Source organism: Talpa europaea (assembly GCF_964194135.1).
Source record: "Talpa europaea genome assembly, chromosome: 2".
Taxonomy (NCBI): Eukaryota; Metazoa; Chordata; class Mammalia; order Eulipotyphla; family Talpidae; genus Talpa; species Talpa europaea.
The window spans coordinates 58,080,025-58,096,356 of NC_140068.1; the positions used below are offsets into that span (position 1 = coordinate 58,080,025).

The 16,332-nt window shown below is 35.9% G+C and overlaps 1 protein-coding gene across 3 annotated transcripts in view; it reads left to right on the top strand.

Annotated features, from left to right (window-relative positions):
* Window positions 1–16,332, top strand: part of RNGTT (RNA guanylyltransferase and 5'-phosphatase) — a gene marked incomplete at both ends in the record, with an annotated part of 240,335 nt that overhangs the window by 40,449 nt on the left and 183,554 nt on the right. For all 3 annotated transcript variants that reach the window (XM_084228320.1, XM_084228321.1, XM_084228322.1), the window contains one exon: window positions 688–789. In XM_084228320.1, the coding sequence (XP_084084446.1) occupies window positions 688–789 (102 nt within the window). The remainder of the gene's footprint in view (window positions 1–687; window positions 790–16,332) is intronic.

Here is a 16,332-nt window from a genome sequence, read left to right on the forward strand (position 1 = left end):
AGGAGTCAGGAGACAATTCTTTGCTCTCAGGTCATTTTTGTTGATCATTACTGTCTGGCAGAAAATTGTGATACAGTTAGAACTTGATGAAACAGGATTGTTAATTGTGAAAAAGAGATCTCTTTCACTGGTATATACAGCTCAATCAGCTAGAAGTAATTTTATTAAAAGAAGAAAATGATGATGAAATAATACTGATTTTGATGTGTTAATCCCCTGCCAGTATATATTAATTTTAACCTACATTCCTTCTATTTTGTCATTTCTGGGCATCTTTTGAACAGAAATTTGCCAACTCTGCAGAGTTATGCCAAATTGGCAAGATCAGGATAGAAGATTATGAGATCTAGAACAACATAATTAAGCCAATGTTTGTTTTCTGAAATAAAAACTTATAAATATACCTGCTTTACTATGTAATTTTGTATGTTAATATTTAATAGTATTATAGTATTAAGATTATTAATATTTAATAGTAGTGGCTGTTAGAAACTTGATAATTTGTGTTCTGAAATGTCAAGAAAATAACTTTTAAACATTCCTATGAAAGCTGCTATGATTCCAACTGACATACTCATGATAGGAAGAACATTGTGATAAATGTGTGACTCATGTGAAATTGGTTTAAGGCACTTATTGCTTTGTATGGACACCAGCCATGATAGTAATAAAATGTTCTTCTTTAAGGTCTGGATTCCCGGGAGCACAGCCTGTTTCCATGGACAAGCAAAATATTAAACTTTTGGAGCAGAATCCATATAAAGTAAGCTGGAAAGCAGATGGTACTCGGTAAGTTAGACTTCTAAAAAAAGTTATGCAAATAACCCCTAGTAGTTGGAAGAATATTACTTAGTTGTTATAGAAGGTTTGCATTCTTGGGATTGTAAATTTCTGATCTGAACAGTAAAGTAAGCATGTGTCAAGTATTGTAGTTTTTGTTTTACTTGTATTTTTAGCTGTGTAGTATAGCTACCTCTCATTCTGCTAAATTTTTGATTTCAGAGTTGTTAGTTTGACATAAATCTATACCAAATTTAAGTTTGAAAGTGTTTTTTCTTGAGAATATTGTGCTTTTTGGTATGTCTGCTACCCATCACTTTGTCTTTAGTGATTGTTAGGTATTCCTAAAATTAAGAGAGGTATTGTCAGTTTATAATCTAAAAATTACCTGCTCTCTCTGGTTTGTTCTATATTTTATTCTTTTGATTAATTTTTCTTTTTCTCTTCCTTCTTGCTTACACATTGGATTTTATGCACTGTTAGGGTTGTGTCCTTACAACAAAGCTTAGCTCCAAATTTCATTTTCCTGAGTTTTAAAATGGAGCTAGGGTGCAGGCCAGAGGTGTGGGGGTGAGGGTGAGGATTCACCAGAGACAGAGTGGGGAGCAGAACAGACAGATCTACTGAAATAACACTGCTGAGGGGAGCATGGGACGGAGATAGGAGAGGTTTGCTGCCCCATGTGGGTGATCTCCTTGACTGGGTATTGAACTCATGCTGCAGTGGCTGCATATAGCTACATAGTGCAGACACTTAACCCCTTGTGCCACCAGGGAGGCCTTTATTTTTTTCTTTCTCTTTGTAATCCATATTTTTTAGTTTTATTATATATAAATTTATTTATTAAGCAAATTTATAATAGTTGAAACATTATTTTCATAGGTGTTAATTTAGAAATCCTATTAAACTTTTTCATAATAAAGCATTTCAGAATATTTAGGAGTGCATACACATACACACACAAGTATTTTTTTTCAGCTTACTGAACTTTAATTGACATGTAGAGTTGTGTAAGTTTAAGGGGTGTATTCTGTTTACATATTGCTAAATGATTACCACCGTAGCCATAGGTAACACTTTATCACTTCACATGATTACCATTTCTTTCTCGTGATGAGAACATTTAAGTTCTACTCTTTTAGCAACTTTCAAGTGTATAATACAGTATCATTAACTACAGTCACCAAGTTTTAGACCCCTGAGACGTACTTGTCTTATAACTGGAAGTTTGTACCTTTTTTAGTGATATATCTCCTTCTCCCTCACTCTCTATTCCATGGTAGCCATAATTCCATTCTCAGTAATCTGAGTTCAGCCTATTCATATTCAACGTAGAACTAATATCATATAGTGTTTGACTCCTTTTAGCATGATGCTATTGAGGATGATACATGTTGTTGCAAATGGCAGAATTATCTTCTTTCTCATGACTGAAAAATATTCCTGTGTGTGTGTGTGTGTATGTATGTATGTCAGTGTGTGTGTGTTGTGTGTGTATGTATACATACAATATCTTTATCTGTTGACTGAGCCTTAAGTTGTTTCCATATCTTGGCTATTGTGAATAATGCTGCAATGAACATGAGCGTGTAGGTCTCTTTGAGATTTATTTTCATGGTTAGTGTTTTTATTTAATTTTTAATTTTTAATTTTTTAAGATTTATTTATTTATACAAACACTGGGTACAGTCAGAAGCGTGGGAGGGTGAGAGAATTCACCAGAGCCAGAGCAGGGAACAGAACAGGCAGACTGACAAAGAAATACACTGCTGAGGGGAGCAGCAGGCATGGCAGGAGAGGTCTGTCGCACCCTGTGGGACCCTCGCTGGCAGTTGGGGATCGAACCGGCGCTTCAGAGGCTGCGGGCAGCTTCGCAGCCCAGCACTCAACCGCTGTGCCACCAGGGGAGGCCCTGTTTTTATTTTTTCATTTCAATAAATGCAACATTCATCATAGATTTTCCAAAAAACTTTTTTTTTTCTTTAAAGACTTTTTTTTATTTATACAAGAGCGGGGGCACAGGCCAGATGCGCGGGAGGGTGAGAGGATCCACCAGAGACAGAGCGGGCAACAGAACAGGCAGACTGATGAAATACACTGCTGAGGGGAGCAGCGGGCAAGACAGGAGAAGTCTGCTCGCCATGTGGGCTGCTCCGAGGCCGGCGGGGATCGAACTGGCACTGCAGAGGCTGCAGACAGCTTCACAGTGCAGCGCTCAAGAGCCTGCGCCACCAGGGAGGCCCTCCAAAAAACTCTTAATAGAATATTTTTAATATTAAAAGAAGTTGGCTTTTGTGACAGGAACTTTGTTCCCTCTTTGTGGCCGGAACCCCTTGAGGGACACAACAGTCATGGAGCAGGCTTGCAAGGCAAGACTCTGCTACTTGAGCAGAAGTTCTTGTGCCATTTATTGAAAGTACACAGGCTAGTGAAAGCTGATCATGCAACAGTAGTATGAGGAGTAAGGTCTGCTGGGTAAGGGAGACAAAGTTTTACGAGGAACAGAGAAGAGGACATCATGATCATATGTCAAGGGACATTTGCGTCAGCAAAGTATTTGATGTTCTCACAGGAGAGTTTTCCTGAGATCACCATGAAGATAGTCACGTATCATGTCAGTGGCAGCCTAGGTGACCCTGGCTTGTGATATAGGCTATTCTCTGTAGGTAGTCAAGGAATGCTGTGTTGTGATTTGCACATGGCACATGGCAAATTTCATGGTCACAGTTGCCCATGAAAAGTAAGCGCATAGGAACCCACAATTGGCTTTCACATAATGTTCTTTCAGTTGATATCCTAGTTTTTCCATTACTTTTTTCAATGTTATTTTGAAGATGATATAGGGTGCATTTAACTTTTAGGACAAGTTTTTGAATATCAAATTGGCACTTATGCCTTCTGTATCATGCTGTCTTCATCTACAATTAACTTGTGTGCTTAAAAGATATATATGGAGACATGAAGTAGGACAGATAAATTTTGATTTTACAATTAAGTGAATGATATTATTTCAACATGATATGCTTTTGAGTAATCTTTTTTTTTTTTAAAGATTTATTTATTTATACAAGAACTGGGGTACAGGCCAGAGATGCATGAGGGTGAGAGAATTAACCAGAGATAGTGGGGAAGCAGAACAGGCAGATGACTGAAAGAACTGCTGAGGGGAGCAGTGGGTGCGACAGGAGAGGTCTGTCACGCCATGTGGGTTTCTCCCTGGATGGCCGGGAATCGAACCCATGCTGCAGAGGCTGCGGACAGCCTCACAGTGCTGCGCTCAACCTGCTGTGCCACCGGGGAGGCCCACTTTTGAATAATCTTTTATATATAATATCTATATAATTTTTTTTTAAAGTGCCCAGCCTTGGCATCAACTTTATTTTTTTTTTAAATATTTATTTATTTATGCATACAAGAGCTGAGGGTATAGGCCAGATATGATGTACTTTCTACTTTGCCTTTTCCATAGTATCCCAGCTGTGATCATGGCTACCCTTGGCTAAAATAGTAAGATCTGCAAAATTTGTCACTTGCATTTTGTCATCCTCTTATTATGTTACAACCGCCCCATTGCAGTTGTAGATCCTTTCTCTGTGTTTCAAAATTGTCAGTTAAAGCAATTTAAGCTAAGGTGTTTCTGAAATCTCATAGAACCATGTTCCACCAAAAACCAAAGGAAAAACCCTTAAGTATTTATTTGGATGTTTGTTCTGTCTTAGGATACTTTATTCTGGGAGAAAAATGTCTGTGTGAGATGTTTTCTGGACCAGTGCAAAATCTCTCTTTTGGGCAGTAGGGTTTAAGGCTAGTAGCACAGGAAGAGTGACTTTCTATGACTGACAGGGTAAAACAAGCCTAAGAGGTCTAGTTGGCCACAGAATCAAAACAGCTGATTAACCCTAGACCTCATTTTCTTCAAACATGCCACTATAGAGTATGGGACCTATGTTATCATTACCCTTCTCCTATAGCTAATTGATTGTTATACCTAGAAGTAATATTTAGATCTGAGGATCTCTGAAATTGATTGTAATATGAGATGTGGATATAATTAGCAATAAAAGATATTGCTTAGTAATTTTGCATTAATCTAACCAAAATCAGGAGATAACAATGGCAGTTTTGGCAGGATTGCCTTGTGGATTTTAAAATATTATAAAACAGGAAATATTTTCTAAATGTAAAGGCAGATAATATAGATAGAAATACGGAAATGGAAAGAAATGAAACAGTGAGAAATTTGTAGTATTTATAAAGGTTAATTGATAAACACTAAGCTACTGTAGTCTTTGAAACAGGTGAAATCACTTTGAAGGAACAATTAGTTATATTTCTTAACTTGCAGTGAAGTCAAATTTTTAAAACTGAGATGTTGTCTTCTATCCCAGTGTAATGTTTCCTTCATAGCATTTTTCATTATCAAGAGTAATTTTTTTTAAAGATTTATTTTTATTTATTTATGCATACAAGAACTGGGGTATAGGCCAGAGGTGTGGAGGGTAAGAGGATTCACCAGAGACAGAGTGGGGAACAGAACAGGCAGACTGACTGAAATACACTGCTGAGAGGAGCAGTGGGTGAGCCAGGAGGGATCTGCTGCGCCATGTGGGTAGCTCCCTGCTGGGAGTTGAACTCATGCTGCAGTAGTGATAGCATGATAGCACTGAGACTTAACCCCTACGTCACCAGGGAGGCCCCTATTTTTATTCTTATCATTTTGTCTGTCCTGCTATATCATAAACTTCACAAGTACAGGGACTAAGCTAGTCTTTATGCCTTTATACCACCAGTGCTTGGCAAGTCACATACCTCCATAATGCATTGTATTCTCGCCCAACTTTGTTTTCACTCCTTTCCCTTCCCCCTGCTAGCATCAGTTCTATATTCAGGTTTCTGAGGTTTGTTGTTAGTTTGGCTTTATCGGACCTTTTGTTTAGTTTCTCTGTATTCCACGTGTAAGTGACACCATCTGGTGTTTGTCTTTCTCCTTCTGACTTACCGAGTTTAGCGTGATTCCCTCCAGCTCCATCCATGTTGCTGTATATGGCAAGAGTCTACCTTTTTTTGTGACAAATGAAATTTTGTTATTGCATTAATTACAGTTTTTTGAATATCAATATGGTTGCACTAGTTTATTATGTATTTTGGCTATAGCAACAATTATATTTTTAAAAATTGTGCTTATTGGGCAATTACATGTGCTTGACATTCTTCCAAGCATCTATCTCAGTATACACTGAGCATCTATCTCATTTAACACCCAACAGCTCTGTGATGTATAGGTACGGATATTATCCCATTTTATAAATTAGAAAAATGAGTTACATAAAGTACATTTCCCACTCCCACACAATTATGTAAGTAACAGAATTGGGATTGGAATATAGGTGGTCTGGCTCTAGAGGGTCTTTACCACAGTGCTATGTTATGAATGTATTTCCTGTTTTTGGTAGATGATGTCTTTATTATTTTCCCCAATATTTCTTTGATTACTTTTACTGTTTTATTCTTAGAAATATAGGTGACTTACTTGTTTAAAAAATATACTTAACTTATAAAACATGTAGAAAAATTTAAGTTCTCCTTGGGAGAACTTTATCCTGCTCCTTTGGTTAAGTGTGGGTAGTTTGGTTTTGCTGGATAGTATGCCTCTCTCTCCTTACTGCCTTCCTCCCTCACTGCCTGCTTGTCCGTATAAATGGCATACAATATATACTGTTATAAATAAGTTGTAGAAAAATTTCATCAGATTTCCTTCAAATTACAGTACTAATTGGAATTGCATTGCAACTTTCACTTAATGGGGGAATCATTGTCTTTCTAGAATTAATATTTATTACTTTATTAGGTAGCTATTAAACCATTATAGGCTTCCACAGTTTCAAAGATGCTATAAGACACCTAGGAAAACACATACATTCCTGCCCTTGGCCGCTTTAAGATGTAGTAGAACTATATATAGACAAGGCAAAAGAGTGAGAATTGAAAAACTATTGAGGACTCTTAGTTGATAGTCCATATTAAATTACTGATATGCCATATAAGACATTAGTACTGATTTTAATCTTAGCAGTGTAATATTGGGTGGCCTAGATGGATTTTGAAATTTGAGAGTAGAATAAATAAGAGTTGCAAAGACTTTGTTTTTTAGTGTTTGAATTGTGCTACCAGACCAGACTGGTGAACATTTGCCCTATAATCCCATCTCAACTTGGACCTATCTGCTGGATGAGCTGTTAAGTGGATTTTCATACTTATTTTTTCATAATTCCATCATACTTTAAGAACTCGTTATTTGCTCACGTTTTAGCCCATTATGTGTAATGATAAAATGCCTACAGTAGGCTTTGTTAAAATAGGGGGAAAAATCTATTTGCCTTTGTGAACCAGTGAAAAATGGGTTTGAGAGAGTAATTGTTTTTTAAAAATGTAGTCTTTATACAAAATAAAATTGAAAGTAATCAACCATGTCAGGGACAAATATAAAAGGTAAAACCTTTGGAATATTTCTTTTGATCTTTTCATGAAGACTTGATTGTTTTATAAAATTGAAATGGTGTTGATATCTTTCTGCCCTTTTGATATATAGTGCCACTCAAACCATTTTAAGAGAGATTTTTACATTTTATTCTAGATCAAAGTATATCTGAGAAATGGATGTGACATTACCCTCTGATAGAAGATCTTTAAAAGGATATTGTATTTTATATTTTTAATCCACGTGGTTATGCAGTTCTAAGAAGCATAACCTGTCAATTCATAGTGATTAAAAGAATATATCATACGATTTTACGCTTAAAAGTTTGTAAAAGACACTCAGTGTTCTCATTATGATTAGAACTATCTAAAAGTAACATTAAGATAACCAAGAGAGAGACTTATTATCAGTAGAACTGGTAGAGGGATGAGATTTGTTTACCAGTATTGGAACTAATTACCTGATTTGTGCAATGAGTAATCATTTTGCGGTATTTACGTATCTTGAAAGCTTTCAAACCCTCTTAATCAGTTCATGATGAATGAATTTGTCTGTACCTTACTAATAAACCTTTTTCCTTGTTAGAAGTTGGGATTTTTTCTAACTTGGACTTGATATAAATTTTAATGAAAGTGTCTTTTTTGGTCTTTTGTGATTCTGGTCTGATAGTGATGGAAACAGTATGATTGTGTCTTTGATAATATCCCCATAAGAATAATTTATAATCATTGTAGAAAATTTAGAAAATGAAGATACAGAAAAGAACAAAAATGAAAAGCATCCATAATCTTATCAGTTATAGATGATTGCTGCGTAAGTTTTGGTGTGTGTGCTTTTAGACATACACAGAGTATGTGTGCTTTTCTCTGTCTATATGTATTATGTTGTTCAGTTAAATGAAAACGGATTCATTTCATGATACAGTGTTTTATGTGCTAAGGTGTACATAGTGCTAGAAATACCTGTGGTCCCTGCTCTAGAGCTTTTTGTTAGGTGAAGTATATTTTCTACCTAAACTTTAGTATATGTGATTTATAGTTTGATAATCTGCTTTTACTTATTAGTGTTTCCATTTCATTAAATATTTTTCTATTAGGTTATTAAAAACTTTCTTAAAGTAATGCTTGTTTATGTTTAAATAAATAATATTGGAATGCTTCTAATAGAAGCCCTCCACCCCTTTTCTTGTCTATCAGTCCTGCTCTCTAAAGACAACCACTCTTAAACATTTCTGTTTTGATGTATTCTGTGGTTATCCCCCAAACTCTACATAATACATGTGTATCCCTGTTAGTCTACTTTAGGTGAATTCCTGGTGCAGTGACTGAGGCTTAACTCACCAAAATCTCTGTGCCCACCTTTCTTCCGATTTCTCATCAGAATTATACTATTCTTATTAGTTCTTTGTCACTCCTGTGTATTTAATCTTCCCTTTATTCTAATAACCTCTATATAGTGTTTCTTGACTCTTGTAAAATGAGAACTTTGGAGTTCCTTGTTTTCTGTCTGTCTCCATATGTCAGCTCTAATTTCAATATTGTCAACTCCACTTACATTTATATGCTATATTTAAGTGGTCAAAATAAAATCCCCTTATCCCCCCACAGGACTGTTGTTTAGATTAATTGAAAGAATATTTCTAATATTTCTCTCACATATATACCTTTCATCTCCTATTATCTTTTTCTGCTTTCTGGGAGATTTGTTTCATTTTCTTTGTATGTTTCTAATGAATTATAATTATGTTTTAAGAATTAATATATATCTGGTTACAAAGGCATTGGAAAAGGGGATTACCTTGAGGAGCTCAAACAGTTCTACTGCCTCTGGTTGGAGCCTGGTTAGCACTTGCCTGTGCTCTGGCTGTTGCTGTTGGAATGTGTCATGGCTGCAGTAGGGCAGCCACTCACTGAAGGGTGTCTGCTGAGAAGCTGAGCACTTGGATCCATGACTGCTGCCAGAGCAATAGGTTTCTCCCTCCTTGCTGGCAGAGAAGTCTGGGGAGTATAGTTTGCTTGTTTCTCAAAGAGACACACTATGAAGATAGAATTGATACCAAAAGACAGTGCTTGCCCAGAGTTCCAAGTCACGACTTAACTGTCACTTGAAGTAGAACATTCCTTTTGTTGACTTTAGATAGGTTGTTTTTCACTCCATTAATTGCCTTTACCCCATAATCAAGATTTTTCTAGGTTTTAGTCATTTTATTTCTTTCAATTATTTTTTTGTTATCCCAAAGACTTTGGTCTTGTAGAACTTCCTGTGATTTCTAGCCTGTGTATAAAAGTGTGTTATCTTGAATTCATCTCCTGATTGGATCTAGCTTTCTGAAATCCATATTTTCCTCCTCTCCCCTTCCCCCCTCCTCCCCCCTTCCTCTTCCTCTCCTTCCTCACCCCTGCCCTGTCTCCCCTCCCTTCATCTCCCCTCTTTGCCTCCATCCCTTCCTCCTTCCCCCCTCCCTTCTTCCCTTCCATCCATGAAAATGCTGTTTCTCTGGCCCTAAATTTAATACTTTGTATATCAAATTTTAGATTAAAAATTATTTTCCCTCAATATTAAAAACTTCAATATCTTCTAATAACTCTGATAGAAGATCTGGTATTACACTGATTTAGTTTCTTATAAGTGATCCGCTTGTGCTACCAGAAACTTTAGAATTTTTCTTTATTCTTGGCCTAAACTGTCCTAGTGAATATCTAATTAGGTGGGGTTTCTCCTCCCTCTTCCCCCATTCATGATGCTGGAAATTTGGTGATCTTTTTGAATGTGAACACCTGATTCTTCCATTCCAGGGAAATTTTTATTTCCTCTCTTACACTTTATTTGCTCTTTCCCCCCCTGTTATGTCTTCTAGATTCTAGATTATTTTTTCATCTCTGATATTTCTCTCACATATATACCTTTCATCTCCTGTTGTCTTTTTCAGCTTTCTGGAGGTTTGTTTCATTTTCTTTGTATGTTTCTAATGAATTATAATTATGCTTTTAATTTTCAAGAGTACATGCTTCTTATTCTCTGCTATACCTTTTCATGTCAAGTTATTCTTGATTTGTGGACATGATAGCTTCTTGTATCTCTTATGAAAATACTAATTAGAGGGTATTTAAAGTTATTTTTTTCTTGAATTACCTTTCTTCATTTCTCTGGTATTCATCAAGTGTATGGTGATCCTTGGTCGTTTGTTTGAATTTAAAAATGAGAAGACTGTGTGAAAACTCTGAATGTAGGAACGTGGACTAGGTTTATGGATGTGTGACCTTTGCTTTATGCTAAACAGTTATCCTGGAGAACCCTCCGGCTCTGTAAAGAGTGGTCTTTGCTTCTGGGTGCTATTGCCTGCATAGTTGCTTTATCTCTCCCTCAGAATTTGGTCCAGTTTCTGTAGAGAAGAGCCCTCTAGATTATTTTTTATTCTTAGAGGATAACAAGCATATTTTGTATGTGAGTTGTGAGGATTTAATTCTTTTCACCTTAGTTTTAAAAGAACCAATTCCTCTTTTTCAGTCCGTGTCTCTCATGTCATCCTTTTAGTGGATGTTTGTGGGTCTGGATCATCTTTGAGGTTTTGCAAAACAGGCAGATCTATTTGTGAATGTTGCCACCTCCTGCAGTGCTTCTGTGTACTTCATTAGTTGTCAACTGGACATTTATTGAAATAGTTCATCTGCTCATTCTTTCCTTTCTTCCCTTCAGTATCTTCATTCGTGTGTGTTGTATTAGCTATCTGTTGCCGTCTAACAAATTACACCCAGATTTGGTAGTTTAAAACAACAAACACTTATAGTTTTGGGGAGCAATCTAGTTGGATGGTTCTAGCTTTGTGTCTCATGGGGTTGCCATCATGCTGTCAATCAGGGTTGCTGTCATCTCAAGGCTTCACTTCCAGCTCTCTTATGTGCTTGATGACAGTTTACTGGCTGTTGACCTGAGCCCTTCTCTGTTTCTTGCTTTGTCTGTCCAGCGGATGTGTGGGAGGAAAATTAACTTTTCTTTTGTCTACTTATTTTTAGTGGCGGTATTTTTTGGTGGCGGGGTGAGGGGGGAGTGAATTAAATTCACAAGACAGAAGGGAAAAAACAAAGTTTATTCATTGTATATTCATTGTATATGGGAACATACAAAAATACAAAAGAAGTGGCTTACGAAGCAGCTGTAGTTACGGGCTTATATATCTAACTTAATAGGGAAAGGGTAATGTTTCGCAAAGGAGTAGGAATGTTTCTTTGGGAAGAACAAAAGTGGTTTTTTTTTTTTTTTTTAAGGAAATATAAGTGTGTTTTTAGGAGAACAAATGGGAGATAAGTTGAGAGGTAAGAAAGGTGGTAATTTTTTTTGGGGTAGTTCCAGTATCTTTTCCATTTTCTTCATGGCAGTACAATTGCTCCAGAGAGTGGGTTTAAGATAGTTTCCCTTTCCAGAGAGTGGGTTTAAGATAGTTTCCTTCCTACGAGCGAAGCCTCCTTGAAGAGGGAATTCATTGTCCCCTTATCCCCAGAAGTTTGTGCTTTTAATCAGATAAGGGAAGCTCTGAGAAAACTTGATTCTGCATTGTTGACTCTTATATACTCTCGGGTTCCAGTAGGGTCCCACAGATGGCTTGAATGTCCTTACCACATGTCAGCAATCTTCCCCCAGAGCAGGTGATCCGAGAGAGAGTGCAAGATAATGCAAGATATCCATTGTGGAAGTATTAGTCTTTTTATAATCTAATCTCAAAAGTGACATTAACCACTTCTACCATACTCTGTTGGAAGTGAGATGGAAATCCAGTCTGCTCTCAAGGATAGGGAATGATGTTCCATCTCTTGATGGGGAAGTTTCAAATAATTTATGAACTTGTGAGCATATTTAAAAAACTATCAGGTAGCTTTATACTTGGAAAAAGCAAAGCAAAACCCTAACAATGTTCTTAGCATTTTGTTAAAGTCTTGGGAAGTAAAAAATCTTTTTATTCCATTGTTTGAATGCATCATGGTTTATTTGAAATTCTGAGTGGTTGAAAATTTAGTTTGTTCTGGACTTTTGATTTTTTTAAAGTGCTATGATATAATTCTAGATACCTTTTTTCACTGAAGTAATTATTCACCTGAATATAATTATTATCATTTATTGCTATATTCTACATGCTCTGGAATACATTTGTAGAAATACATGCTGCTCCAGTGTATTAATATATTTTTGTACCATTTTTTTCAGTGGTATTTTATGGGCCATGTTCTGAACCCGGTATATTTTAATGCTTTATTTAACAGATTCATAATCTAAAAATGTACCTAGTCATTTTTGGTTAGCTTAGTCATTTTGTGAATTCACTAGATGGCAGCAGAGGACCAGCTTTAATTCAGGCTACCTTTGTGAAGCAGTAGATTATGGTGTGTAACGAATGCATTGTACATTTAATACATCCCAAAATATTAGTTTTGGATTACTAAATGAGGATTAGGGAGCCCATGTGTTCAGCAATGTTTAAAGCATTAGCAGTCTTTTGTGCATTGCATTTGAACTATTTTTACGTTTGTAGATGACTATGCACTGTCATTTTGGGACTATTTTTAAAAGAACACTTTTGCCATATTAAAGTTTGCAAAATGTTTTGCCTGCTTCAGGAAACTGATTTTCTTATGTTATAATCTCAGACAGTGAAAGAATGATGGGAAAATTCTTTTATCTCATGTGGGCCGTTTGCTTTCAGTTGTTTGTATTGGAAACAAAGGAGTCCAACAGTAGTCAATGTTGAATATAGCTGTTCTGTTTTCAGTAGTGAAATTTAGGTTCATAGGGTAGAAAAGTATTATGCTTTATATGTGATATATGAAGAAAATAAGGATTTTGATGAAAGTGCTGCAGTTATATTTTGGCTAAGAAATTTGTATAATGAGATGCTTAAAAAATCACATGGTATTTCTACTTTCCTGAGCAGCTATATCCAGCTTTTGTATGTTTATGGCTCCAAAAGGCATTAGTGTCAGTGAACAAGGTAAAGAAATAAGGAATGAGCAATTCTGACAACTCCTTTTAAAATTGACATCTGATTTGAGATTTTGTAGGCAGCCCATCTTAGTATAATGCATGTATGGTTTTCATCCCTGTTCTAATGTTGCTGCTGTTTCTCATATTTTAGCTAGTAGGCAAGCTTTTTTGGACAAAATTTCTTTTAGCAACATTTTGGAGTTTAGAGAATTTAATTTTTAAAAACTTGCGTGGGCAGAGAACTAAATTTTATTTTCCTATGTGTGAATCATTTAGAATGATATATAAGGTTTTCATGTCTTATATTAGTCTGATAAAATGTAAATTACTGGCTAGAGGTACAGAATATAGTGTAGAAATAGAACAAATAAAATTATTGCTTAAATTGTAAACGTTAAGCAGCAGCACATTGAGTCTACTCTGGTAGTTGCTGTAATGTTAAATGAGTCCATATTTATTTTTGCAGATACAGTGGTATTAGCATTTAGCTGTTAAGGTTGGCACATCTAGGATTTCTCCTAGATTTTCTTCTTTTTATAGGGACATGAACAAATAAATACTAATGGAAATCAGTTAATTTTGACTACTATTCACTAAGCATTGCGTACTAATTAATGGAGAAATTAAAGCTAATTTAAAACATTTGCTACACTGAGAGATAATTTTACCTACTTATATTTTCCCTATGTGCATTACACAATATTAAATAATATCGAGTATCATTTTGTGCATCTTTGATGCTTTAAAAATTTGTTAAAAATATCTTAATTGTGCTGTTAGCTCATTCATTCATAAATTTAAAATAAATTACTGGGGATCTTTATAGTAAAATATCAGATGGTAAAATAAGAGAAACATAATATCTGTGTTAAAAGTAAAGTTCAAGTTTCTTACAGAGTAGCTCTTTCCCTTTCACTAAGATAATTAAAAAAAAGATTGATTATTCTAGTAGAAAAAACTTGAAAAAAGTCACTTGCTTTACAGAAAAATTTCTAATTTTAGACAAACTTTAAATGGTAGCTGCTCTGACTAGCACCTAAAGCCAAAAAATAACATTAATGCGTGGTCAATTTTAATGGCAATAAAGTTTTGAGAGGAAAATTAATTTGTATCTTAAAAAAATATTTAAGACATGCATGGATCATGCCCTTAAAATGGGTCAATCTAATTATGATAATAAGCTAGGAATACACGAGAGAACAGTATGAAAGATAATTGCTTGTAAATGACGACAGAGATTCTGAAAATGTAGGCGTTCTCAGGAGGAGGACAACTAGTGAAGGGTGAGTAACATGGGTGAGAGGAGCAATATGAAATCAGGAGGTGAAAAAAGCCTGAGTTGGATTATTCTGTTTAGTATAAATCCATTGTCTGTGTAAATCTGACCATCTGACAGGTACTTACCTAAAGGCACAAAACTGTTACATAAAGGTGATTAGTTAAACTCTGCTGTTTCTGTTTTTAAGCATGTCAGAATAACATATCATGGCTCATGATTGCTGCCCCTCTAGCTTCTAATTTAAATTTTGACTATTTCCTTACCTCCTACTTTCTGAATTGTCCTTAGGAAGTTGTAAAGTGGGAGATACTTTATCTTTTTTAAGACCTCCTTCAGTTGCTGAATTAGTTCGTTAGTCCAATGGCCTTTCAGGTACTAAAAAGAGCTGTATTTTGAATAGAGTATTGAGAATGGAAATAATATTTTCCATAGAGATACAGAAGGCAGGGTAATGGACCTGTGGAATAGTTGCTGTGGAAAGGGAAGCGGACTACCTACTTCTGTCAGTGGAGGAAGAAAAGAAAAGGGGTAATGGAAAAGCCAACCCTAGCAAGACATTATCAAGGGGGATTACCTTGGTAAGAGGCACAAGAAGACCCTATAGTAATTGACTAGAAGTTACCCCTCAACACTTTGTCTTTCATTTTCAAGGACTACTAGGTGAATTTTGGGGGGACTTAGTGAAAACTTTTATTGAAAGTAGATTGATTTATTAACATTCATTCAGTTCATCTAGCCAACAGTAAGTTTCAGAAGTTGCATAATATAAAATGTGAAAATTGGAAGACTTACTAGAACCAACTTACGATCTTGTTTAGTCTTCTTTTTACCCCTTGTTGCTCTTTTTTCTGTAGTTAGCATCAAATAAAGACAATTTCTAAGAAAAGAGGGAAAATTTATTGACTAACTTTTAGACAAGTATTTTCTTGCACGTGTTTTAAAAATTTAATTTCTTGGGCCTCCCCGATGGCGCAGCGGTTGAGCGCTGGGTTGCGAAGCTGCCTGCAGCCTCTGTGGTGCCGGTTCAATCCCCGGCTGCTCCCCGGCCACCGGAGGAGGGTCCCGCATGGCGCGCAGACCTCTCCTGCCGCCCGCTGCTCCCTTCAGCAGTGTACTTCGGTCCTTCTGCCTGCTGTGCACCCAGCTCTGGCTCTGGTGAATTCTCTTACCCGCCTGCGCTTCTGACTGTATGTATGTACCTATGCATAAATAAATAAACAAACAAACAAATAAATAAATTATCTATCTTTAAAAAAATTTAATTTCTTTGCTATTTTGACTTCTATTGTTTGACTTTTTTAATTTTAGTGTTAAGGGTAGTTAGAGGTTATGCAATGCAGTGCAGTGCTTTTTCATAATTTAACTTGCATACCAGTCATCGGGGGATCTTGTTAAAATGAAAATTTGGATTCACTAAGTCTGGGGTGAGACCGAAGATAATGCATTTTTAACAAATTCCCAGGTGATGCCAGTATTGCTGGTCCAAGGATCACACTGTGTGGCACGTGTCTACTCTGTTTCTCAGGATGAAGATTTCAAAGACAGAGACCAAATTTGTTCAGTAACCTATACGTAATTAGCAATTGTGGACTTTCATTTTTTTAATGTCACAAAAATGTCATATTTCTGAGCATAAGGAGACATATAAATACTAAGGGAAATATTCCTTTCCTCTAATTAAGTGATAAGTTGTTTATTTAGTTAGCTAACTTCACTCAATCTTTAAGAGGTATTTTAAGATTCTCTTTCATCCTTATGGCTTTTGAGGATCTAAAGAAATTGATTTATTCACCTGTGTCTATCAAATTATTGTTTCAGAGTG